The sequence below is a fragment of the Egretta garzetta genome, unplaced genomic scaffold, assembly GCF_000687185.1.
Source record: "Egretta garzetta isolate BGI_Z169 unplaced genomic scaffold, ASM68718v1 scaffold197, whole genome shotgun sequence".
In the NCBI taxonomy this organism is placed as follows: Eukaryota; Metazoa; Chordata; class Aves; order Pelecaniformes; family Ardeidae; genus Egretta; species Egretta garzetta.
The window spans coordinates 2,358,275-2,384,502 of NW_009260274.1; the positions used below are offsets into that span (position 1 = coordinate 2,358,275).

At 35.1% G+C, this 26,228-nt stretch overlaps 1 protein-coding gene across 1 annotated transcript in view; it reads right to left on the minus strand.

Moving 5' to 3' along the window:
* Positions 1-26,228, minus strand: part of LRP1B (LDL receptor related protein 1B) — a 595,001-nt gene that overhangs the window by 99,807 nt on the left and 468,966 nt on the right. Inside the window, 7 exon segments of the mRNA XM_035897882.1 lie at positions 8,638-8,837; positions 12,164-12,345; positions 16,055-16,177; positions 19,695-19,780; positions 21,821-21,981; positions 22,688-22,907; positions 24,073-24,213. Of these exon segments, the coding sequence (XP_035753775.1) occupies positions 8,638-8,837; positions 12,164-12,345; positions 16,055-16,177; positions 19,695-19,780; positions 21,821-21,981; positions 22,688-22,907; positions 24,073-24,213 (1,113 nt within the window).

The window sequence follows — 26,228 nt, forward strand, 5'->3', positions numbered from 1 at the left end:
TAACAATGTCACCCTACAGCCTCTATGAAAGCTCCCAAAATTGTGTTAAATAAGCTGAAGCCCCATCCATGCCTCAAAACACTCAGCAAAAATAACTGAAAAAACACCCCGCCTGCAGGCCAATAATCCACTGGAGACAGCTCTAGCAGTCTGCAAGTGTTTTACTAGACAGTACTTACTACACACGCTTTTCCCCCCCTTGTTGTTAGAGCATCAAAGCCTTAAATAAACCCTTGTAACCCATGCATATTGCTTTTCTTTTCTCTTGGATGACGAAAACTCAACATAAGTGAAGCTCCATCAGACCAGGGATAACTGCCCAACCCCCATAGGACTCCGACTCCATCACCACGGCTGGGCACACTGGACAACTGCTATAGCATAAAGGAGGAGGCACAAAGTGCCCTTAGCCCCTTCCATAACTCCTTGCCTGAAGAGTATTACTCAGCTGTTTCCACTGAGTCCCAAATATTTATTTCAGTGACTCAAGTTTCTTACAGCTGAAGATAGTACATCTCAGAACATATACACCAGTTTTCATATACTGCAACATACACTATGTATCACATATGAATAAAAAATGCTTTATTTTGTGCCAGTGACAGAATTTTATTAATTCAAACTGATACTTACTTTGATTTTCAAGACCCTGCTCTTCTTATTTGTTCAATAAAATGCATTACGGGGGCATATTCAAAACCTTACTCAGCAATCATGAAGGACAGAAAACATTTAATGTTTTTCTGAGGAAATGTAATTTCTGAAATCTGCTTTTGTGATTCCTTTTCCCCCCACAGCTGCCTCCTGCCAGAGATGTGCAAGTCCTTTGCAATCCCTCCTTTTATAACAGGCCTTTTACTGCCACCTCTAGTTCTCTACTGGGGTTCCATTTTATGCATAAACCATGGATTTTCTTACACTGAATGCTCATCACAAACAGCGTTGGACCAAATAACAAGATGCCGAGAACTGTGATAGGAAAATAAGAGAGAAAAAAGAAGGAATGCACAGGCCTATCAGAAAGCTGGAAAAAGTAGGCGGAAGAAATACAGGTGTGTAGTAAAAGGGAAAAGAAGGTGAGGCTTGCAACAGAGCAGAAGCAGTAGAAAATAAAAATTATTAGATAGTTGAACACAAATAAAAATGACAATAGATAACATACTGAAGGGAGATAAAGCGCTGCGTGAACTTAAGGGAAGAAGAGCCACGTAACTCTGTAAGAGGGAACACAATCAGGTAGACATATGAGAAGCATGCACAGACATAAAATGTACGTGTCTTTCAATCCTGCATTTTCTACTATTTTTGATGCAAGAATATAAATTCATATGCTGTAAGTCATATCTGTGATAAAAAACGTCTGCTTTTCTCTTGTGTGAACTCTGTTTCCCTTATATTTTCTGAGTAGCTCTACTGAAGCATAAGAAAATGTTCATTGAATTTCAGGGGCAAAACCCATGCCATCTAGGATTTCTTAACTACAATTACACTTACTGAGGAAGCCATACAGAAGCAGTGAAGCCCACTGTCACTCAGATTTTATTGATACACAAATATTCCAAAAGTAAAAGCAAATACCCTAACTAAAATGAACAACAACAAAATTCTCATTGTCAACTGGTAAAATCCATGTGCCAAGAAAAAGCGTCCTCAAAAAGGACAAATCCTGACTTCTTCTAACCAATAAACATTACAAAAATGTCTGTACTCTATCACGTCAACCAAGGTTAGATTTTCTTTGGTGCTCGGCTCCTGTTCAAGGAGAAGCTGACTGATCACCTCCAAGCTAGAAAGAGATCTGTCTCCTTCCTTTCCAAAAAGAGACTGCAACCTTGCCACGCCTTGCCACGCCGTTGGGCAAAGTCTACAAGAATAGAAGGGGTGAAAGATTCCTACCATGCTCCTCCCAAAAATACACCCCAAGAGAGATCCAGTGCTGGTAAGCATCTGCTAAAGGTAATTAATTGTTGTTAAGCAACTTTTTAAATGATCCTCTTCTCCCACCATGGCATTAGAGTAGTTTCTGTTTAAGAATTTTGGCACCCAAAGACAGAAGACTTACATTGGTCAAAAAACCTTAAAAACCAGGCTACATTATCTCGCATTCCACTCTCTGAAACTCTTGATTTCCTGAACTGCAATAAAATAAAAATAAAAAAGCCTACTGTCATCTTGACCCAAATAGAACCAGTGATAAACTCTTAGGAAGAATTAAGAACCTTCCAAAGACAAACAGCATCAAGGAAGAACAGGACTTAATAAGAAAATAGCCATTATACCTATGAAAACAAACTTGGAAACTGCTGATCCTCTCGCGTTGAAATCACTGGCCTCGTTTTCATCTGAACTCCCTCGTAACCATTTTTTGTCTCATTTTACATTCGGATTGTAACCCCTTCAAGAAACAGTCAATATTTTTTTATTCCTGTATAGTACTTACTCCTGATACTTGCTCCTCTTGATAAAGAATTAAAGTGCTTAGACAATGAAATTAATAACGAATAATGACAATAAGGTTATGTCTATTAAGCTTGTGAAAAAGTATGTAATTTTGACAGATGCAATTATATTTAAATATTTTACATTAAAACCTAACTTTTTAAAGATGAGACGTGTTATAATCACTATTACTTTTATTAAATTGTCATTTTGTTTAAAAAACCAAACCTGTCAGAACCAATGAACAAAAAACCCCATTATTAATAGACTATATATGTTAATCCCAGTAAATGAAGCTATGTTTCACAGAAAAAAGATATATATATGAATACACTTCTGGGATGATATTACTGTTATTTTTAATACCAACATGTGCATGCATACATATTTCTTTCTGCAAATGTAATATATACATCACACAACCATACTGGGTAAGTATGGAAGATGCAAGTCCTAGCATTAAAGTGGTAGGATATTTTTCCAGTCAAAAAAATGTAATTGAAATATTTAAATCTGACAATATCTCAGTATAAGAAACTTACTCAAAAATTGTTATACATCCCCAAACTATTATCACAAAAGAAGCAGGACATTTTGACTTAAATTAAATCTAAACATCTTAAGTTACAAACATATCTGTAGCATTAAAGCTTACAATTACTTATAATTTATAATGATACCATAAGGAGAGATGAATAAATTTTCAGAAACCTGCCTATGAAATCAGTTTACCAAATATAGGACTGAAATATTTTCTTGTCCCACTTCAAAATGTTTTATTGCCTTTTTAATTTTCCTGCAAGTAGTTGTTCATATGTCAGTTACACCATGGTAGTACAGAGTAGCATGCTGTCACAGCAGTGATTAAATTATTCTCAAATACATACAAGTCACTATTCAAGCAGAATTGCTCATAGGGTGCTAATGAGTTTCAAAGATTCTTTAATTAATTTTCAAATTTATAAAGACCATTTACGTGCCTACCAGCCCCCTACACACTTTGTCTTGCTGCTGGTTTCAATATTCATCCCCACTGTGCCCCTCAAACTACTCCTTCCTTCATCTTTGCCTCTCCATGCTCCTGCCCGGATTATCTCCTGCCATCATCCGGCTATGAGTACACAAACTGCTAAGCCCCTTTGGTTTATCTCATTTATCATCTACCACAACTATAGGAGCTGTTCAACACACTGCAACTTTCTTCATCAAAAACAGGAGGCTGCCTCTTGCCTCCCATTTTTGCTGGCTTTGATATGAGCAGGGGGAGACACTGTGACACAAGAAAAGCTGTATTTTGTGTTCTCTGTTCTGCTTGCTTTCTGACGGGAACAACTGCATGGAAAGTAACGCTCACCCCTGAAAATGCGTGATGGAGCGTGTCCAGTTTATATAGAAACTTCATTGACTTTACCAGTGAACGTCTGTCAAGTTTTTAATGAGCATGTATGAAAAATTATTTTCAGAGGTTTATATTCTAATCAAAATTGGACATAGTATCACAGGAACAGGGGAAGATACAGAAACCAGCCTGTTGGCAATCTTCATAAACTGGTCTCCAAAAACTGGAGGCTGTGGAATCTTAGAGTAATGCAACCGTGAGTTGCTTTTAATATATGTAAATCTGTGTATTCTTCTTGAATATTATCCTTTAAAAGAGACAGAATACAATAAAATAATGACATTTAGGAAGACATGAATTGGAGAACTTCATCTGAACAGTTATGAAAACTGAATCTAGAATGCAATAGTGTAGGGGAAGCAATTACCAGTTCGTGCTACCAGATGTGGCTATAATGAGTAATTCTATAGACTCCTCAAAAGTTGGGAAAAAAATTGTTGCAATATCAGAACTACTCTTTATTTCTCATCCGCCCTGAAAAATCCTCTTTTTAGACTTCTCTCATTTTTGAGCAATGAAAACTGCAGTATAAATCTGGGAGGAATTGGTTTCTGTAATCTCTTAGCTTACTTTTACATTAGGACAATTTCAGAAATAACGATTTACTCTTTTATGAAAATTTGGTGTCAGGGTTCGGAATTAGACACAAATTCTACCTACAAAGCCCTTACAATTAGCAATTTTTGAAATTACAGGTGCTAAAAATGAAAAAAGTGTATAATCTTCAAAACCCTTTAATACTCAATACTTTAAAACTTGCATATATGTACACCAATTCTGGAGACTGTAAACACTTAGGCAGAAGCCAATTCTGAAGAAAAGGGTTTTTTTGAATTGAGATACTATAGGAAAGTTTCTCTTTGTTAACTGTGTTACAACTACAAAAGTAATTTACAAATACTACATTCATTAAGGTTCAACACTTTTTCATTGCTTAATTTTCATGCCCCTGCAAAATGAAACAAGGCAGCACTCAGCTTTTGTTTTTATAGTTTAAAACATCAAAGAACTTGACACAGGACTAATCTCAGCTCAGAGAAGCTTCTCTACTTCCTAAACTGGACCATCAGATTCCACTTTTATAGTTTCATTATACTGAGATTCTCATCTTCAAAGAGTGAAATGGGAAAATGGTAGGCACCTCTGGGTTTTAAAAGTTCTGAGGGATAGGAAAACCTGCATGAGGCAATCAGACACCCAGGGAACTGTGAAGCTTGCATCTCCTCTGGGCAGTGGGAACCAAAAGCAGCTGTTAAGCCTGACAAATTCTTAAATTTCTTTTTTTTTTAAAGCTCAGGGAAGTAAACCAGCTTAGTGCTTAGCCAGATTAGTGCTTCAATGCTTGCTTTATCATTTACTGTGCATAACATTTGTAAATGCTGCAGTGCTAAATTGGCTAAGCTCTAAAGACAGTTTACATAATCAAGCATTAAACTTCAAATAGATAAAGCAAGGTCATTGCTGCCCCTAGCGCCAAGAAGAGCTCCTAAGTACTGTAAGATTTCTGGCCTAGTTAGCACGTTTTCAAAGTTCTTACTAGGACTCTCTTGATAATTATAAAAGCCCATTTCTCTACTGAAATGCAGAGGAACTTTACAAGAGAAAAGCAGCAGATGTTTTCTTTTTCCTGAAAAATCTTCAAGATTTGTAAGAAAGAAAGAAAAAAAAAAATACTTGTTGCAAAAACGTGTTAACACAAAGATCTAAATACATGTAAATTCCCATTGCATGGACTAAACTCTCCCTGGTTTAACATGCAGCATGTCAATAATGAACCTAAGATTGTTCTGTTTGTCCTCCAGAAGTAGCTAGTGCAGAGCACGGAACACTGCAGTCTATCTCATAGCATCATATCTCTTTATGAGCTAAGATCTACCCATTCTGACAAGATACTTATTCACTGGACATTGTGAAATCTCTGCGGCATTTTCTGATACATTTTGTAACAGGTAATTTAAGATCCAAAAACATATTCGCAGAAAAAAACCTCACAGCAAGCTAGCCTTATCCTCAACGGTCACAGAAACAGGTGGAAAAAATACTTAGTTTACGGTAACTAGCACTTCAGCTCGCATCACTCACATGATTCGCATTTAGCCTTTCTTCTCCGCTCCCTGAGCATGTATTTTATGGTTATCATATCTGCACCTGTATCATTCTCCATGAGAAAACAAAAAGGATAGAATAAACTCAGCCATCCCTTAGTTAACTTTGACAATACAAAGTGTCCCAAAATGACAAAGGAAAATGGACCGTGAAATCCATGTGAACAATATGTCAAGAAACACAGTTATCACAAGGTAGGAAACAGACCTTTCTCTTTCAAGTGCTTATCAGCATGGATTACAGTTTCTCATATCAGCAAGCTATAAGGAATCACAGTTTCACCTCCTCTAAACCCCAACTACTGAAACTCCCTGAGTTTCCCTTATTATGTTTCCTCTGTTATTTCCCAATTAATTTGAAACGGTTAAATTTTATCTTCCAGAAATATTTCTAGTCCTGTGCTGAAACGTGAAGACGTTAAAAATTTATTTGGTAGTTTGTGCCAGGAGAAGGGGGGAGGCAGGGAAAAGATTTGGATTAAAGACAAAATGATCATTGTGTAAGAAATCTGCAAAATTCTCTTTGGAGCACCTACAGGCATGTTTGATCCATTTCAGACACCAAGAATTCTATCAGTTCTTTGGTAAATCCACAGAAACTTTTCTACAACTTGATTTTGGTTTGATAATCACATTTTGAGTGAAGCTCCTGACAACAGCAATTGACAAACAGCATTAGCAAAACACAAACTCTTCCTCCCATGTAATTTAAATACCTCAGGAGCTTTCTCCCAAAGCAAAAGTTTCTTATAGCTTGAATGTTTTATGTATCATCTGCACTTTGAAAAGTAGTATGATACCAGGTTTACACAAAGTCACTGTCACTTACAGAGCTTGCCTCAGATATTTAGCTGGTACCAAATTTCTATAAATTTTCATTCACAAATGGAAATGATAAAACTATCAGGTACGAAAGCCTACAGAATGTCCAGTTATAGTTGACTTCTAACACTTTAACTGCAGTACCTAGAGAGTCAGACATGCTCCTTAAGCAGTCATGGACGCATTCAGCTGTCTAAAACTAGCAGTGGTGGTGTTCTGCTGAAGAAGAAAGAAAATTTGTTTTATGAAACACTGCTCATCACTGGCAGCAGGTTCTCTAGGTTCACATATCCTCAGGGGAAGACATTAGCTCCGCGAATATAAAAACAGTTGAAGCTGATTTTACCCACTTGGGCCAAAGAAACCCACAGGCTGGAGACCAAGGACATCAAAGACAGCATGACTGGAATTTTGCAGATATCTTCTGAAACGTAGTGATAAGAGGACATTTTCTGAGAAAGAAAATTTCTGAAGCTTTCAGGTTGAAAGAGAAAATTGAGAAAGGTTTGACCACTGCAGTCAGGTCAGGGCTAAGAGAGACACATTGGCTATTATTTACTTCTTTCCTTTGAAAGATCCAGAAGGAAGAGTAAGAGGATAATTGTATGAGAACAAAATAGCAGGATAGCAGCACAGGGAATAATATCAAGAGGAGTACGGAGCTTTGCTTTATCTGTCAGAAAAATAGACTCAGCTGGCACTCGGGGGTATGTCTGCGCAAGTACTGCTTAGGTGAGCAGGTTATGACTGTCCTGTGTTCATCACAAACCCCACGGAAGTTAATGCTGAGATTAATGGGAATGTTTACAGCTCTCCTAGCTATTGCTGTAGTCTCTCCAATCTACCACCTCAAATAACCGTCATTGAATTGTTCATTATCTATTTATAACTTACTATTCATGGACACGAGGCCTAGGAAACTTTTTGTTGTTGTTTTGTTTCACAGCGAAGCTTCAATCTGAAAATAAAGTAGTTATTTAATGAACTCTGGTTTGGAGAAAAACTGGCGGCACCCAGTATGAGATAAAAGCCTAAAAAAGGCCAAGTGCATGAAGTTTTACCAGGATAGCAGCAGTTCTGAGGTTTGGGTAAAGCTTGTGGAAAGGAGCCCAAGTAACAGTTTCATCTCAAAAAAAAAAATCAAAACCAAAACCACAGCACACCGATGCTGAGTACTTCACATATTTGAATTAAGATGAAAGATCTTTTACTATACCATTTTGAATGTGAGAATTATTCATCATAGCATAAAACTTTTTATAAAAAATAGATAAATGATACTCGCTTTTTAATTATCTGTCAGGTGAGAAGCAGAACACAGGGATAAAGATTACTTTGTTATGTATTTCAAAAGTTATTATTTTACCCACCTACCAGGAAAGCCCCAAATCCCCTTTGCGGTACTGGTCTCCTTATTGCCATTTCCAGGCTTGGTCGGGCTGGAGGAAAGGCTGCTTTTAGCTACATTCTGACACATGGCACACAGTACATACCCCTTCTGCTTTTAACAGCCAAATTAACTGGCTTTGTAACTTGGTCAAGAACACGTGTTGCAAACATACACTAGTGTACAGAATTTACAGGGCAGCCTCTGATTGCTGAGTCTGTTCCTAGAGTTTCTGTTTTCATTTGACATTTTTTCCATGAACATGTTACTGCACGTTTAAAAATTATTCATAACAGAGAAGGAATATGAAAAACAACTTTTAAAATATTGATTAAAAGAAAAAAAAGTATCAATAAAGGATGCAAAAATGGTTTGAAGTACAGTTTTTACATAATTATACATAACATGCAAAAGCATCTTCCATTTAAAAACTATACAAAAATAACCCCCCAAACAAACAACAAAAAAACCCCCTGTTGACTAACCTTTATGTCTGTGAGATCCGTCCATGTCAGAAAACTCAATATGGTTTTCATCAGCCCAATACAGTCTATGGTTGACATAATCTATTGTAAGAGCCATAGGTCTAGATATCTGTGTTTCTATGACAACTGTTTGACTGGAGCCATCCATACCAACACGGCCGATGTGAGGGTACTCGCAGCAATCAATCCAGTACAAGTATCTGTAAAACAAAATACAACAGCTGCTTTGTTTAGAGGTGCAAAATAATAATGATAATTAATTTATTTAGTTGATCACAAGAATAAATCACTACTTATTCTATATTTTTTCCATTTTCTAGACAGATTTTTTGACTTTCCTAGACCTGTCTGTAAATGAGTGTGCTAAATGTAAAGGGTTTGAATGGCAGAGTTGTCATGTTACCTGTGATTTCATCAAATTCATTATGGACTAGTAAAAAGTGCATTTAAGTTACTTAGTCTTGATACCTTCGAATTTGAATTACTGTCCAGACTGGACTTCACAAATCTCATATCCTGCAAAAATGGCATCATGGCTAAACTTATGACAAATATTGTATTACAGTTACTTTTTCTTTTAACACATATTATAAAAATCTGTTTTCTTGTTAATAGAAGTATGATGCAAATTGTATTACTTCAAGAAGTACTAGTTCCAAAACATTAGAGCAGTTTCTCACATAAAAGGCTTAAAAATGGATAAAGCACTGAGAAAGACTGTCAGAAAGCCAAGCAGCAATTTTCTCTTTAATATGCTATTTAGCCACAATACAGAGCATGTTTTAAAAAAGAAAAAAAAGAGAAAAAAAAGGAAAAACTCCTATTACTTGGTACATGGATGCATGTTGCTACTGCTGTATGCCATTACTTAGAACCTCAGGACAGATCTTTCCAGCTGGGAAGCTGATATGCTTCTACTCTAGGGGTTTTGGACAGGCTCTCAAAAACCCAGATGCAGCTCATATTCTTCATAGCCACCTGGAATACTATTTGTGTGCAGGAGAAAAAGGTGGCCCTAAGAACAGCTACAGGTATCCTGCAAAACACAGGTGCAATCTGTTGGCACAGAGCCTGCTCCACATCAGCAGCAGAGAAAGGGAACTTTCTCTACTGACTGCAACAGAAAACTTTTTCTTCAGAAACAGCATTACTGTTGTATGGCATCAGCAATATAATAGATGTAGCATTTCTCATTTGTGATGAAAAAACTAAGATGCAATTAATACCATTTCAAACAATAACTCTGAACTTGAAATGCAAACACAGTTTATATTTCCAGCAGCTTTCCATATTAAAATAAAAGAAGAAATGAATAAATACATTTATTAAAAAAAAGAAAAGAGCTTGGCCTCGGAAAGCTGAGTCTGTACACATGCTGCGCACTGAGCAGGAACACCAGAAGTGTATTACGTCTGTGTATACCTAAACCTTCCTGCAAGACTGGGACTCTCTGTACAAACTTCATAGAGTTGATTTTTGCATACACAGGGAACATATCCTGGATGCCCAGGCAACCAGAGAGAGATACCATGTATTGGTATCTTGAATACATTCAACAAATGTCTACATCCTCCCTGCCAAATTCTACAGGGAAGAAAGGGTACAGTTACAAGAAAATTCAGTTCTAGTTCTAAGAACTGGTAGAAAATGGCTTTTGTCTTAAAAATAGTAAAGTAGATAGGTGACATTTCTTAGCTAGTAAATACACTGCTTTTCGTTGTTTAGGTAGAGTCCAGTCCAACTCAACAATTTTCTCCTGTCACTGACCTTTGAGGTGATTTCTTGAGCCTTAAGATGTAGAGATGAAAAGAATCATTAATTTACCATGATGGTGTAAGAGTGTATTAAGACACTAAAATAGCGTTATTCATTCAATTTAGAGATGATCCCTAATGTTCCACAAAACAGAAAGCATTACATATGGAATTCAGATCTGAAAAGACAGAGGGCACACTTTCCATAGCTTATATTTTATTTATTCAGGGACTGGATAATACTTTAAGTATTACTATTCATAAGCGTTACTTTTCTTAATGATTATATGCAGCATAAATATTTATTTAAGAGAATACATTTGGTTAGAAATTCACCAGGTTTTAATGACTTTCAATTAAATATACACTGATGTTTTAGTGGATAGTTTTAATACAGATGATGGCTTACTGGTGAATTGAGAGGCCTCTGGTTATGAGGCATTAACGGCATATTGAGCCATGTAGACCCAGAGACCAATGGCTGTGGCAGGACACATTGTCACATAATCAGGAAACACCCCAGTGTTTTTATGTATTTTCTGTTTCAAGGACATAAAATCTTTCTTCTTCTATCATCTCAATTACATGGTTTATTTGAGTCTAATGCTGATTTGCTTTTGATCAAATAGAAATGGCTAGAAAGTTTGTTTCAACCAAACCCCAACCAAACAGAAAAAAAATAAAAAGGGCTTGTATCTCTTGGGGTTGCACAAAATTACTTCAGTGGTCCATTCCAACCTCAACCATTCCACGATTCTGTGAAAATCAAATATTAAATAAACGAAAGATGATTTATTTTCTTTATTTCTTTTTAAAATTCATAGTATTAGGTTAATTTTCTCAAGGATATCAATTTTATGGGAAAAATTACAATATTTTAATATTAAAACATAGCTGTAAAAAACATGTCCATGGTTCCTATAGCTGTCACACCAGTCAAGAAATCAAAAATGGTGGTGGTGCTCAAAACTGCACTCAGAATAAAAGCATAGGTTTATATTAATAAATAAATAAGTCATGCAATAATACGATTAGCAATTAAAGGTATCAGTAAACACACTACTTTAACTAGGCAGTTCTCACTTCTTATCATTGTGGTTGCAATAAATTTTCAGGCATATTGATCATTTCAAATTTCAAAAACCTAAAGTTAGAAACTAAGTCTCCTGAAATAAACTCCTTGTATTCTAATAATTAAACAGTCCAGTTATTAGACTTGCATGAAAATAAAACTTCAATTTTATAGAGTAAAAATGTGGGATTAAGCATTTTCACTCTTCAGTTACCACGCAAAAACTATTAAAAAAAAAAAAAGTCTTCTAATATGTGGTAGTTGAATGGCCTAAAGTATTTTGGAAGCTAGTAAACACAGAAAAGAGTGCTAACAAGACAGTTCACTTCAGTGAATAAACAAACCAAATCATAAGAATTGTCTGCCACATAATAGGAACTTTTTGTTATTTAGTAACACACTTCTTAAAAAAAGATAGGGATATTTTTTGAAATACCTTTTTTCCTCCTACCAAAAGAAAACATTTACAGAGTAGTGGATGTAATAAAACATGGTATAGTACCTGCATTCATCTCTCTATTATACCAATTTTATATGTAATTATGATATAGTAACCATTGGTAACACATTTTAGACAACTGAAATCCAATGTAGCTGCAAGTTAGATAATAAAAAAATAATTAGTATTTCCTATCTTAAAAAATATCTAAATATAAAATTAGGATTAAATATGAATTACTGCAAAATGGCTGCTTCATACCCAGCTTGAGGATCTAAGGACAGATCTCTAGGAAACTTCACTCTCTTGCTCACAAGGACGGTAGGGTATAAGCCGTTGAGTTTAGACACCTCAATAATTCTCTTTTCGGTGTCAGACCAATAGAGATTCTTCCCAACCCAATCGACAGCCAGTGCATTGGGAACAGCTGTATTGTGGACTACCTGGAAAAGCAAAAGTAACATAAATTATTCATCTAGATACCAGGAGAAGGAATAACAATTCAAGAGTTAATAATACCAGAATACAGAGATTGGTTGGATTTATGACACAGTGACACATAACGTGCGAAAGATAGGTGTTATGTCCTGTTAAACAATGACATTCTGAAGTAATGACACTCTTAAGTAACTGAGACAACATGAGACTTTCCTTACAGTAAGGGAGAATGGAGAATACCATGATGTAGTAAATATCACATTTACAGCTTCCCTGCATTATACACTAATTTTTAAGAATTTTGTATCTTTCATTTTTCATCTGAAGTTTCTAATTTTCCTTCTGTCTTAATTTAAAAAAAAAAAAGAAAAAAAAAAGAAAAATACTTTTTTTCCCCTTTACTAGTCTTTTTATTTTTCACAGAACAGAATGGAGATGAGGCTTCTCTCCCTGTAGCATGCCCTCAAACATGTCTGCTTATTAGCTCACCGGTTCTCTCACCAGTCTACATCGGCATATATTTCATTTTAATACCACAGTGGTGCCATATGTCATCATGACAGATAGACCATAAGGACACTCAACTCAGGCAAACAGAAAAAGATTACCTAGTTGGAAAGTAAATACTGTGCTTTTATTTCCAGTATTCATATGGCAGAAGAAAGAGGAACTTTCTAAGAATTATTTAAATTTCAAAAGGACTACATTATTAAGGAACAAACTAAGAGACAGAAGCAATTTAGTGGCCTACTGGAAAGCCTACACTCTACTGACAGGGATGAGATATTCTCAATGTTTTTGATGACTGGAATAATTCCAAGACTTGAACAAATACCGCTAGATATACATGATTACAAATCTCATCATGATTGTATGACTCAATCTTCCTTGGCTGTGAGTACTTAACCTTAAGTGTTGAGTGACATTTGAATATTCCCAATCATTAGAGTCCAACTTCTTCTAAGCTTAAAAAGTCTACTCCTCATAAGGTCTATTCTGACCTATTCTATTCCTGATTAGGTCTGTGCAACTAGAACTTAAGGGGGAAACAAAAATCATTGTGTGTGATACTTGAAAATATTTGAGATTTCTTAAGTACTAATAATGGATTTATTACTGTAGTGCGCATTCTAATTTATCGTCATCTTCACCACTAAAAGCATGTGCAGGAGAGTATAAACTTTACACATAAGCATGATTATGTATAAGTGAATGGGTTATTTTTAATTTTATTTACCATTTGAAGATACTGAAAAGCCTTCAAGATAAGAAGGGACACTGTGAGACGCTTTAAACCAATTTTCTATTTATGAATATGTAAAATCACCCTTTCAGGTGAACTTTTAGGTTACTTATTGCCTTATAATATCTTTTTGAAATTAAATCCAGGCATGCACCAATTTTTTAATATGAATAAAATACTTCACTTTCTAATACCTTAGCACTAGCATCTTCACTCTTCTATAAATGTGCAATTGCAGCAACTGCTGTGCTGTAACATGGGACATTTCACGTAGAAATGCATAGCTCTGCAAACTTAAGATAGTGGTTTAGCTACACTATCTAGAAGCATCAACCAAAGTAATTAGTCTCTCTTTTCTCTTGACTTTTCCTTTGGAGGGTCACTTTAAGCTTATTCCAGTCACTGTGATCACCAGTGTGACATTTAATGTACACAATCCAGCTTACTACAGCATTTTCCAATAACAGATTTCATTTGAATCTACAATGCTACACATAAAACACTGTGTTAATGTGTAATGAACACATTTATGTAAAAATCTTGGTGCTTCAATTGTATAAATATCTCCTCTGTGATCAGATGCAGAAGAAAAATAAGATGCTGTCACATTTCCAAGACTAAGAAAGCTAGAGCTGGTATGCTGAAAAGATGCTATCTTCTAAAAGGGAAATCCTGTGATATATTAAACTGTATCATTCACACTGATAGTGTATTTATTTATAGTAAATAGTAAAACAAAAAATTCATACTTCAAGGGAAAAGTCTGTCAACCATAAAACTTGTTTTTCATGACAAATAAAATATTTAAACAGGTTTACTGGGAAACTAATTATTTTCAATAACAATTATGAAATATGTGCTATGGTAACCTATTAACCTAAGTCAAAGAGAGATAAAATTATCATTTGGCACTGGACAAAAGACTACTGACAGAATATCAGACAGCTACATTATATAATTCTTGATAAATTTTTGCACACATTTTTAGCTTTCAGAGGCCAAACCTGGGCCAATTTTTTCAGTGAAAAAAACCCAAATGTCCTTATGAAAATTAAATACACTTATTTTCACAATTTTTGCTTTGAATTTGGCATCCTATTTGAATAAAAACTCTGTCAAGATGGCACTCGTTCCATAAATCGCAAAATGGTAATGTAGAGAAAAAGCAATATCCTCCATGCTCCCAACCTAATTTTCTTCTAATGTTTGTTCAAATTTCTGAAGTATTTCCTTAAAAATGGAATTATCATCACATCATTAGAAAGCAACAGGAGTGTTTTCTACTCTCCCACCTGGCAATTACAATTTTTTGTCAGGGAAAAATTCTTTGTTCTCCTTGAAATAGTTAAGATTAGAAAGAAAAAGTCTGCGGCATCCCCAGTCCGGAAAACATTCCCTAAAATAACAAAACACAGATTCATCCTGATCGGACAAGAAACTGAATAGGATGTTTCGTAAAATGTCTAAAGGCAATAAATATGATTTAAAGATTTAATGGATTTTGAATTCCACACTTGCCTGTCTCCTATTTTTTCTGCAGGAAGAATCTTTGCAGGGACTCACTAGAGTCTTTTGAGTGCTTGCTAGATTTTGGGTTTACCCCAATTGAATCAGAGTGCCATAACTTATGTTCAAACACATTTTTTAAGTTCTAAGAACATTTATTTCCATGTGAAGGACAGAAACAAGGTTCATTCATGCCAGTCTTTTTCAAACCTTAACCCTCAAAAAGACTAAAGTCGGTGTGTTCTGAGGATCTGCCAATTCCATGTACTAAGCTGCAAATGAAAAATAGAAATCTTTTCTCTCCATATAATATGTTGGTGTACAGCGAGCGAACAAAATTCACAGGATATGTTACTGCTCATTTGTTCCTTGTTTAAGATGGTTAGACATAAGAGAATAAGTAAAGAAGAATTCCTTACTGCTTATCACAAATTCTAGAAAAAAGATTCACTTAAGTCAACAAATGTACTTAACAGTGGATTTGTGAACTTATTCCACCACTGAGGTAAAACAGGCAGGCTGTGCAGAAATGGGAACACAGTTTCACCCTTGATTATTCACAGCAAAGACACTGAGTTATTTTAATTACCCGTGTAGTGGAGGTGAGACAAAAACAAACGGAAGACCACAGAAAACTGTATATGAAGAAATAATACCTCAGTGTATTTACACAGCTTACATCTAATTATACCTTTGGCGTCCTGTAAACTACACTGAACTGCCAGTTCAGTCAACTGTCAATTAAGCCATAAGGAATTTAGCTCAAAAATACAGTCCACTTAGTCCTTGTCTCTATTTCAAATATGATAGAAATGCAATTAAATTTTACTAGGACTTGCTAGCTCATGCTGTGTTTGTATGCACCTACCACAACCTCACAGTTTGGGTTAAAACCATGAAGTAGAATTTTCCCAAAATACTCAAAAAATTTAATTCTAGTAGTGACATTATTAATCCCCAGTTACCTTGATGTCACTTCCATTTAAACACATTCTGTTTATGCGACTGCCATTTGGTCTGCTGGAATCAATCCAATAGATGAACTCTTCTCTATAGTCGAAGTCTATTGCAATCACATTGTTCAGCCCCTACAAAAAGAAAAAAAGTCCATTTATTCAAATGTTTGAATGAAAACTGTTGGATAGCATTCAGAATGCAAAATACATTGCATGTCTTATTTTAAATGCTTTGTTTTATTGACTGCGTATTTTGAAGTACTTCTCTCATTTTTCCATATACTAATTGTAAACAATCAGAATAAGATAAAAATTGTAACAGAAATAAATATGGTGACAAAGAACTATCTCACTTCATAAATGCAGATGATGTATAAAACTAAATGAAGCTTCTGTGTTTTTCTTTCCTGTTATTAAAATGAACTTTAGCAGTAAATACTTTAACTTTTGGTCAATTTCTCTGTTAATGACTACCTTTGGCATTACTTTGGCAAACTAGATGACATTCATTTTATAACAATAAACTCAGAAATTTCATAAAAATTATTATCTTTACTTAATGAAAACATTTCATTATTGATATAAATTAATCAGGAATTCAAAACTGTGATGTTACAAAAAGGATAATTCTTCAATAAGGAGGTTTTCAGTTCTTAGATGCTCTATTATAGGTACTGTGTGCATATATATGTGTGTATACACACGCAGAGGTAGTATATACGTAACATGTGAAAGTTAGAGATCCAGCAGGCATCTGGAACTTTTCCATGGCTCCAATTACTAAGCCAATACATTGTAAGAAAGAGTGGTGATCATATTTGAGGTACTCCTACAGGTTGGAAAGAGCAGTCATATAATAATGGCTTTTCATCCTAAATGGCAGACATTGCACTCAGAGAATGGCTTTTCTGTCCTTATCTGAGAATAGGAAAGCCTTGCCTCACAATCTGCTTAACATTCTGATATGTCGTGAAATCACGATTATTCTTAATATACAAAGATGTTGTTATCAATCGAAGATGGAGTAGCAGCGGTAAGAAGAATGAATGCAGTTTCTACTCCTTTTAAAACCACAAGATCAGTTAATCAATTCCCTTATCAGCCCAATGACATTCTACTCTCAGCTCGATCGGCAACTTCCCTCGTTAATGTAATTCATAGTTGTAGAGGGGATGCGCTGGACTAGCCAGCTCTACAACAAAACAACAATATTTAATTGTATGGAAGGAGATACATGGCTTATCTGCCAACGACTACAGTGTAATACTGTAAATCTATCTTTTGATCAAAACAGAGAGGAAAGGAGTGATTAGGCTGCACAAACCATCATTAGAGAAATGCCTGAAACAATACAGTGCTGGAGGACCCTTCTCATTTCCAAAAATCACTTTAACAAAACCAACTGCAGTTCTGTCAGTCATAACTGTGCTGCAAAACGCTTTTCCTGTCTCTTCTTTTACTGTTAGTATAAATGCATCTACAGATAAGCCCCCATCCCAAATTCTTACCGAAAGAGACAACAGGTGAACGAATACAAAAGGCTACCAAAAATTTATAAAATTCTAGGAACCAAAGTCAGTAATTTGTGAAAAGTTAGCCTCATATCTACATATTCTATAACACCGTAAAAGTTCCTTAAGTATCCAGACTAATAAAGAGAATTGGCTGCCTGCAAGTCTTTGTTTTCAGGTGTTTTATTTTGGGTCAGTCTAGTTCCAGTATTTATCAGAATTAAAACTACAGGTAAAATTATTTCCATACGTCTGCAATAGAGCGCTCTGTCCAGACAACATCTCCTCTTCGTGACCTACATGTCACTTTTAAGTCCTTCTAGCACAATTCTTTGTCATTTCTTGTGCAATCTGCTTTTAGAAGGAATAGGGAAGCTTTCAAATGGCATCAGCTGCGTTAGACTCATCTTAAGCCTGTGGGTTGGTTTGTTTCTGTTACACAGAGCACACGGTATCCTAGGCTGTGATTTGCGTTGCCTTGGTGCCCCAACTAAAAAAATGCCGGTAAAAATCACAAATAATGAGAAGGAAGATTCTATCTACTCTGCCTATGGAAATTCTAAGAATTTTGATGACGAGGAGTGAAGGAAATGGAAGGCAAAGAACATACATGAGACGCAATTCAAACAGTTGTACTGTTTATGTATATTTGGGAAAAAAAATAAGAGGAAAAAGCTGGCACGTAACAACTCAGAGTAGACTGAATGAATTCCTACTTTCAGCTCCTTTACTCTGAGTTTATATATGAACAACTGTTAGAATGTCAAAGCACAGATCAAATACACAGAGAAGGGTGGGTTTGCTCCTTTGCCAGAGCAGCTCTGGTATTTGCCTTCATCTGGTTGATGTCTAAGAGCCGACCCATTGTAACATTACAAGGACAGCAAGAGGTCCTGATGAGGAAGACAGCCCACCTGTTCTGCTGGTATAGCTCCCTCTTTTGCTTTCACATTTGGATGCTTTTAAAAATGCTGTATTTGTAGAAGAGGTATTTATTAGACTAGTGAATTAACGCGATATGGAAAACACAGATTCTCTTCAGCGGCTGGAGCTACACAGTCTCTAACATACAGAAGAGGAGTCGATTAAATTCAAGACTGATGGAGCTCTGAGCCAATCTGTGAGCACCAACCATAAAGAAAATTTACTGTTGCTCCCCTCTTTTCACAGGCTTCTATTAATAGATATACCAGCAAAAGAGGAGAGAGGCAGTGAGATGTAAATGAGAGGTAGTCAGAAGGATTTCGGAAGAACAAACAGACTTTAACATAATGCTTGCTATGCTTAAATAAAGTCAATGTTTAATGCAAGATGGTTAATTCTGTAATTACTGTTGTGAAGACCTGAGCACCTCACGTGTGACATTAAGATGCACAGCTTACTGACACAAGAAGTCACAGAAAGCCTGACGCTACTGACTGGCAATAACTGATTTTGTAGTCTTTCTACAATTCATTAATTAGTACTCAAGGAAATAGATGTTTTTATTACAACAAATTTTGGAACTCTAATCTGTGGTAAATAACTACACTTAGGTGAAGCATAGAAGCAGAGCAGAAACTGCTAAAAATGACAGCTCTGTACTTACTGGGTGACTTTCTATTTTTGTAGGTTTTTTTTCCAAATAAGGGTTTTGGTTTTTTTTTTCCTGTTATAATAATTTAGAGCAATTATTTAAAAAAATTAGATTTAGCCAAAGATATATGTTCATGTATTGTAATGTTGTAAATCTTGGAATTGTCTGTCTAAATCAAAAATAGATTTGGAATATGACAGTTAAGTAGCCCAAATAATACATGGCCAAATAGTGTTTTGGGGTTTCTTTTTGGTTTTGGGGTTTTTCTTTTTTGAAAACTGAAATATACAAATTGTGCAAAACATATTGTGATGAAAGAGGATCACAAATAACATATTTTTTTTTGTACATCAGAATGACTGACGAAACAACTGCCTGAGCATTAATCATGTCAAATTCAGATAAAATAGTCGATTTAAAGTATTATAAATACTCTGAAGATACTGCAGTTGTTCTATGGTGAATACAACGCCAATTGTAGGATGATGTTTCTCTCAGTTGCACACTTTAGAAAAGAATAAAAGTATTGAGTTAAACTTAGAGCATGGTACTATGATTATACCTGTTTCAACAAAGTGTAGTTGGATCCATCAGTGCTAATTTTTCTTATTTCATGATGATCAGCCAGAATTAAGAAAGGTTCCTCATCTAAACCCCGGGAGAAAGAATATATTAGACTAGCTTTTACGTTAATTTATGGAAAATCAGGAATACAATGCTGAAATACAGATGGTTTGAAAAATAAATGTTACATGCTCTGATCAATGTTATGGATGAAAGAAATATTTAAAACATTCAAATGTTCCAAGAAAGATCAATGATGCAGTATAAAAATGAACAAAGCAATCAATTAGTATATCTTTCAATGTAATTTAATTTTTTTGCCTTTGTAATATGGGAACTATACTGTATTTTATGCTAATTTATTGTCAGAGATGAAATTTGAAATATATTTCATACCACTGGTTTTCATTTCAACAGTCACTTTCAATTATCACTAAGACTATTATTTGTTACGGTTGCAAACCAAGCACGCTTTGACCACTGCTTTCTGAGATTTCAATGTTCTGAACAGTATAGACATGAAGAAACAGCTATTTGGACAAACCTTGACTCTCTAATTCTGAACTGAAGCCAGATTTGGCTTTTTTACCCCTAGTTTTCTAGTTTATCAAAACATATTCCTTCATGCCATCACCTCTTTGAAACAGCTCTGACACTGACATACATAATAGTAAAAAAAAATTAAAAATATGTATTTTTCAAAAAGCTGTCTTTATTTTAGCTCTATTAACAGAGAATGCATCTAAAATAAAAAAAAACAACCTAATAATAATTAAAAAAATATTTAAGAGTTGTATCTGCTGCTCATACATTCTGGAACGTAATGTGTTGTCCAACCTACTCTGCTCTTGTACTGAATACATTGTACCACCTCGCTTACATTTTATGTTCAACTCAAGACATTCTCCAGTTCTTAAATGATCCAGGGCATCATCCTCAGCACTGACTGTTAGTGGTTTGTGGAGAACGGCTGTAACACTCTGCGCTGTTGTAAAAATTTCAAGGTATTTTATGCAAAGAAATCAGCGTTAGGCCAAACATTCACGTTGGCAACTCCTCACAGCACAACCATCCCTGCCACAGCACAAACAGCTTTGTCATGATCACTTTTGAAGTTTGATGTATTACAGCTCCAATAAACTGTGCTATCATGTGTCCCAACTCCCCTTCTCATTGAAGTGATCTATGGCTTCTAAATGGATGCATGGCTTGCAAAGCGTGAGATAGGAGTGAGGCAAAAAACAGATCCTGTCTTTCTGCCCTCTCCTGTCTTTCCTCTGACTTCTCAGGGAAGCACCTGAGACAGGAATAAGAGGCAGACAGAGGTTCCAGTCTTCTTGTCATTTAGAAAGAAAACAGAAAAAATTTGATATTTAAAAAGAAAACACAAACAACTTTGTGCAAGACTGGAATAAGGAGGAGTCTGCTCAAGCTGAAGGCTGTCTGCACTATGAAGGAAATCCAGCAGAACGCAGTGATTTTTTTTTTTCTTCTTTCCTGTTGACATTTTGCTCTTCCTGCACTGATCTAGCGAATCCTACTCACTGAAGCACATAAAAATAACATCAGTGGCACAGACAGAGGGGTGAGGAAATAACGAGTGTTCTTAAGTATCTTGAACTTCACTGTGTATTACGTGTAAGACTGGCGGATTTCATGTGCTATAGGAATAATGGATTTTGCAAATTCTATTTTTTTTTTCCTGTTCCTCCTTTTCATACCACGATGTTTGAAGTACATTCTGATAGTCTAAAGTTGATGAAATAAAACAGCAGAAGTCTTTTAGACACCTATCATAAACATACTATTATCATGTGACTCACAAGTAGAATTAAGTGATGCATTTCAACTTTCCTAATACTTTTTCTCAAAAAGATACTAATTCAAACTTTCATAATCCACTGTAGCTATTCACTACAAATTAGTTGAGCACAATACATACTAAAAATGGAACTTATTATTACATTCAGACGTTGACTCACGTTCCTATTTTTTATTGAAGTACAGTGTGCTTCAAAGTAACTCTAGCTTGCATAAAAGGGTAACACAGTTTGTGGGGGCTAAGGTATTTTACAAATAATTTTGGATACAGCTGTGGATTTAAAAAAAAAAAAAAAGTGATACCTGAAAGGGATTTGCAGCCATTTAGGTTATCAGGTTGTATTTCATACCCATCTGCACACAAGCATTTGTAGGTTCCATATGTATTGATGCACTGCTGGCTACAGGGAAATCCAGATGAACATTCATCAATATCTGAACATGTTTAACCAAATACATTCAATCTGAATTACTCATTGATTCTGTTTGTTATTTTATGAACTTTTTTTTGAATAGATATACATAGAGAGAGAAACTTTTTCATGTAGTCTCAGTTTTTTCAAGTAGCATCTTAACTACATTGCTGTTTACAAGCAGACATACCTACACCACTTTTCAACTATTGCTGGTGCGATCCTAAGTACCATTCCCTCCCAAATAACCCTGTAGAATGAGTAATTATTCTTTTTTCTTTAACTGAGGAATAAGTAAACCACATCTTTTCGAAAATATGGAAAGGATTCTTCCATGAAAATAATGATGGATGGACACCATCCCATGCAGACATCCAACAGTTTTATTCTGCAACTAAGGCAATTATACATTGTTTAAATATTTCTGTAAATGTCTTCGACTTAGAAAATCAGAGAGAACTCTTATTCCTGCTATACACTCCAATGTGTTTTCTTTTTTCACAACTGATTTCCAGTGCTCTGTCTACAGCAGTATGATTTGTTGTATTTAAAGCATTGTATGTTCTTTTCAACAGGTTTGAAGTATGTATTATACCAGGTTTTTTTATACAATTAGCAATTGTTTGCTTACTGGAAATAAAAAGTTGAATGTTCTTACTATGGTAGGTTAGCTACTTCATTACAGTGAAGTACAGCACACTGGAGTTTTATTATAATCACGCAGTAGTTAAGAAGCAGTTAAGAATTAAGAATTTGCATTATATCACACCACATTTTGTAATTATTCACCTTGTATCCAACAGGAAGATCCTGACAATCTTGAGAACAGCCACTAACTTTCTTACTGAGGCATTCATTAACGTGGCAGCTTTTCTCATCAGATCCATCACTACAATCTTCTTTGTTATCACAAACATCACTTTGAGGAATACACTTGCCATTTTTGCACATAAAAAAAGAGCTGTTACATGACTGCTCTGGAAAACAAAAAAAGAGAACACAACTTTGTGTAGTCTATTAGTATTTGGAATTAATTTTCTCATGGACCAGCTGCAATGTGCACATGTGAGAGGAAACAATTGTGTAAAAAATGAATATGCATTTCTTACTGATAGTATTGTAATACGTTTTTACATTTCAGTGTCTTTAAAGGTTTATTCCTCTCCTGGAAAATGTGTTCGACTTATTATTCCCTCCTACACATGTGTTTTCATTTAATTGAGAATCCCCTACTCTATCTCTGCCCAATACAGTTCTGTAGTTTGCAAAACTTGAAAAGCAGGGCTTCTCTCCCCTGGATGCTCAGGTGTTTAGTAACATGACTGACTGAATTCTGACACATTCCTTGTCTGAGCACATGCACATGCATACATGTTTTTTTTCTTCTTTGGCAAAACTTGGAATGCACTGGCTCAGCTACATCCAGGTTCTTCTAATCAGAATCAGAACACTTATATTTAAAGCAGGTGTGTTGCCTCACCTCAAAGAAAATGAGTGATTTCCATCAAAACTGGTATGAAAGGATAGGCTACTGTACAATAAAGTCGTAAGATCTAGACAGGAGAACTGGTCTTTCAAAAAGCCACAGAGTAGGATATGATATGCACACTGGGGTTCATTTTCCTCTCAAAAACCTCAGAGACTCAAAGACCTCAGCAAACTTATGCCAGTAGAAAATAACAATAAAACAAATCACATTTGGTCAATAATTTACTAAAAAAAAGACCAATGTTTAATATAGAAATTAGGAACATAGGAAGAACACCCTGACATCCCCTTTTGTATGATCTACTTCTGTGTGATGAGTATATTAAATACACTAAACATTTTCAGGGCAAGCTATAAACTTTAATATCATATAGTATAATATAGTATCACCTTATCTTAGTACTAACAGAATTTATGCATTAATGAACTAGCAGCCATCTTACGCCATAGGAACTGGTGGCTTGAACTTTGTGAGCTGAGGTTTTGGATGCTGAGCACTGACAACACATTCTCCTTGCAAGACATAAGGAATATCACCATGAAAGCCCTGGAGATTTAAGCTATGAGGTTTTACATCTGCCTATCTACAATCCTAAAACATTGCTTTCCAAAAAAGAAAGGTCACACATGTTACTCAAAAGATTAAATACAAACCTGAACTTTTGCATTTTATGTTTATAGGTGCTTCGTCAGAATGGTCTGGGCAGTCAAAATCACCGTCACATTGCCACTGGGAATTTAAGAGGCATCTTCCATCAGCACAAGTGAACTCTCCAGGACGACAGTGACGATACCCTAGAAATACAGGAATTGGTGACTTCATACTTTCAACAAAAAATTTTGTGTATACAAGGCAAGATAAGTAAAAGCATCTTCAGCTCCATGAAGAGATACAAAGCATTATATGCTTATAACGAGTGTCGACCAACAGAGAGAGAAATCAAATGGCTCTTGCAGCACAGTGTAGTCACGAAACAAGTCCCACACATGTAAGACATATTTAAGCAGCTGTCAATCATAAATACGTTTTCTTTCAGGTATAATTTAACTTTTTTCTATTACTAGGCAGTAGCTTTCTAGCAGACATTTTAGAAATTCATATTCCCAACCAATATTTTTGTGATAATGCTTTCTGCTATATGCTTTCCCTTAAAAACCTGCAGAACACTAATCATTTTAACGACACCAAACATGCATTTTCTAGGATGGCCACAAAATCAATATATATATGAAATATATACATTTCCAAAGATAAAGTGGTTTATTTATTTATAGTATTTATTTATATTATTATTTATAGTATATAATGAAGTAAAGAAACCATAGACAGACATTTGCTTCTTAGAACACCTAAGAGCGTTTAACGTAAAGTTCAAAACCAACAAAGTAATGGAACAATTCAGAAAATTCAGCACAAATTTAGTTTTTTCTACTCAATTTTGAAACATGAAAGTTGAAAAATTACCAGAGGGATAATCAGCTTCTATCCATAAGATATTAACTTTTAACATTCATTACATTAAAACAACTACTACAAATTTTATGTTCCCGTTGAGGAAAGAAAAGTGTAACTGTTCCTGTATTCTGGGTGTATAAATTCTGCCTCAGATACTCTGTAGTCCTTTAAAAGTGTCTTGAAAGCAAGCCTTGATTTAGTTTAAAACCCAAGAAAAAAAATATGAAGTAAATATGTTTATAAAGTAAGGATTACATAGCAATACTCATTCTGATTATAAAGAATGATTTTGCATTTTAAAAAAAATATGCTGAATTATTTCCTCTTGAAAATACCACAGATTTTAAACTCATAAAAAATATATCCAAATTATAATAACTACTGAAGCGTCGATTTAACTACTGAAGCTGTGAACAACTGAAATGAGCACTCATAACTTTCTAATCTCTAGAAGTAGAAAGTTAGTATTTGTTCCAAGTTAATATTTGTTCTTTTTTTTCCTAATTATTGCGTTTCCTACTATGTAATATAGCTTTTTTTTCTGATAGCAGATGGAGACATAACATTTCAGAAAGTTAGTATTTGTTCCAAGTTAATATTTCTTTTTTTTCTAATTATTGCATTTCCTACTATGTAATATAGCTTTTTTTCTGATAGCAGATGGAGACATAACATTTGACAGTCTGGGATGAGATATCCCTCTCCATCAGGAGCTTTAAACCTCTTGTATATCTTTAGCAGTCATTTAGAAATGCGTCAATGTACTATTTTCAAAATGCAACATGTTATTACATCAATTAAATACATTACTTGGAATTAAAATAATTCTGTGGCATCCTGAAGGTTTGTGGTTTTTTTCTCTTTTTACATAGATCACGCTTGAAAGATTGGCTGGCTTGATATGGAAAAAAAAAGGTGAAACATTTTGGTTGTCTGAGACTCCTTTGAGTGGAAGTTTTCACAGACCAACAGCTTTACTTCATGCCTGCAGCATGGCACAAGCAAGTCATCATCAGAAAGGTCATTACAAATGTGCAGAACAAGGGCCTCTGCTTAATATTGTTTCTGTTCTGGATGACAGGACATAAAGAAACTGGAAACTGAAACCAGAAAATCCTTCCTATTCCTGTATTTGTCTTTTGATCAATCACATAAACAAGGTATTTAATCTTCCTGATAGAATTTCATATTCTTGAATATAATTCCTAAATTTTTTTTTCATGTTCAAGAGCATAAGAAATACCTTACAGGATGAGACAGTGGCCCATCTAGCTCAGTATTCTGTCTCTGATAGCAGCAATAGGAGATGCAATTTAGGGAGAATGTATTTTGTTCTTATGCTCTTCCCAGCTTG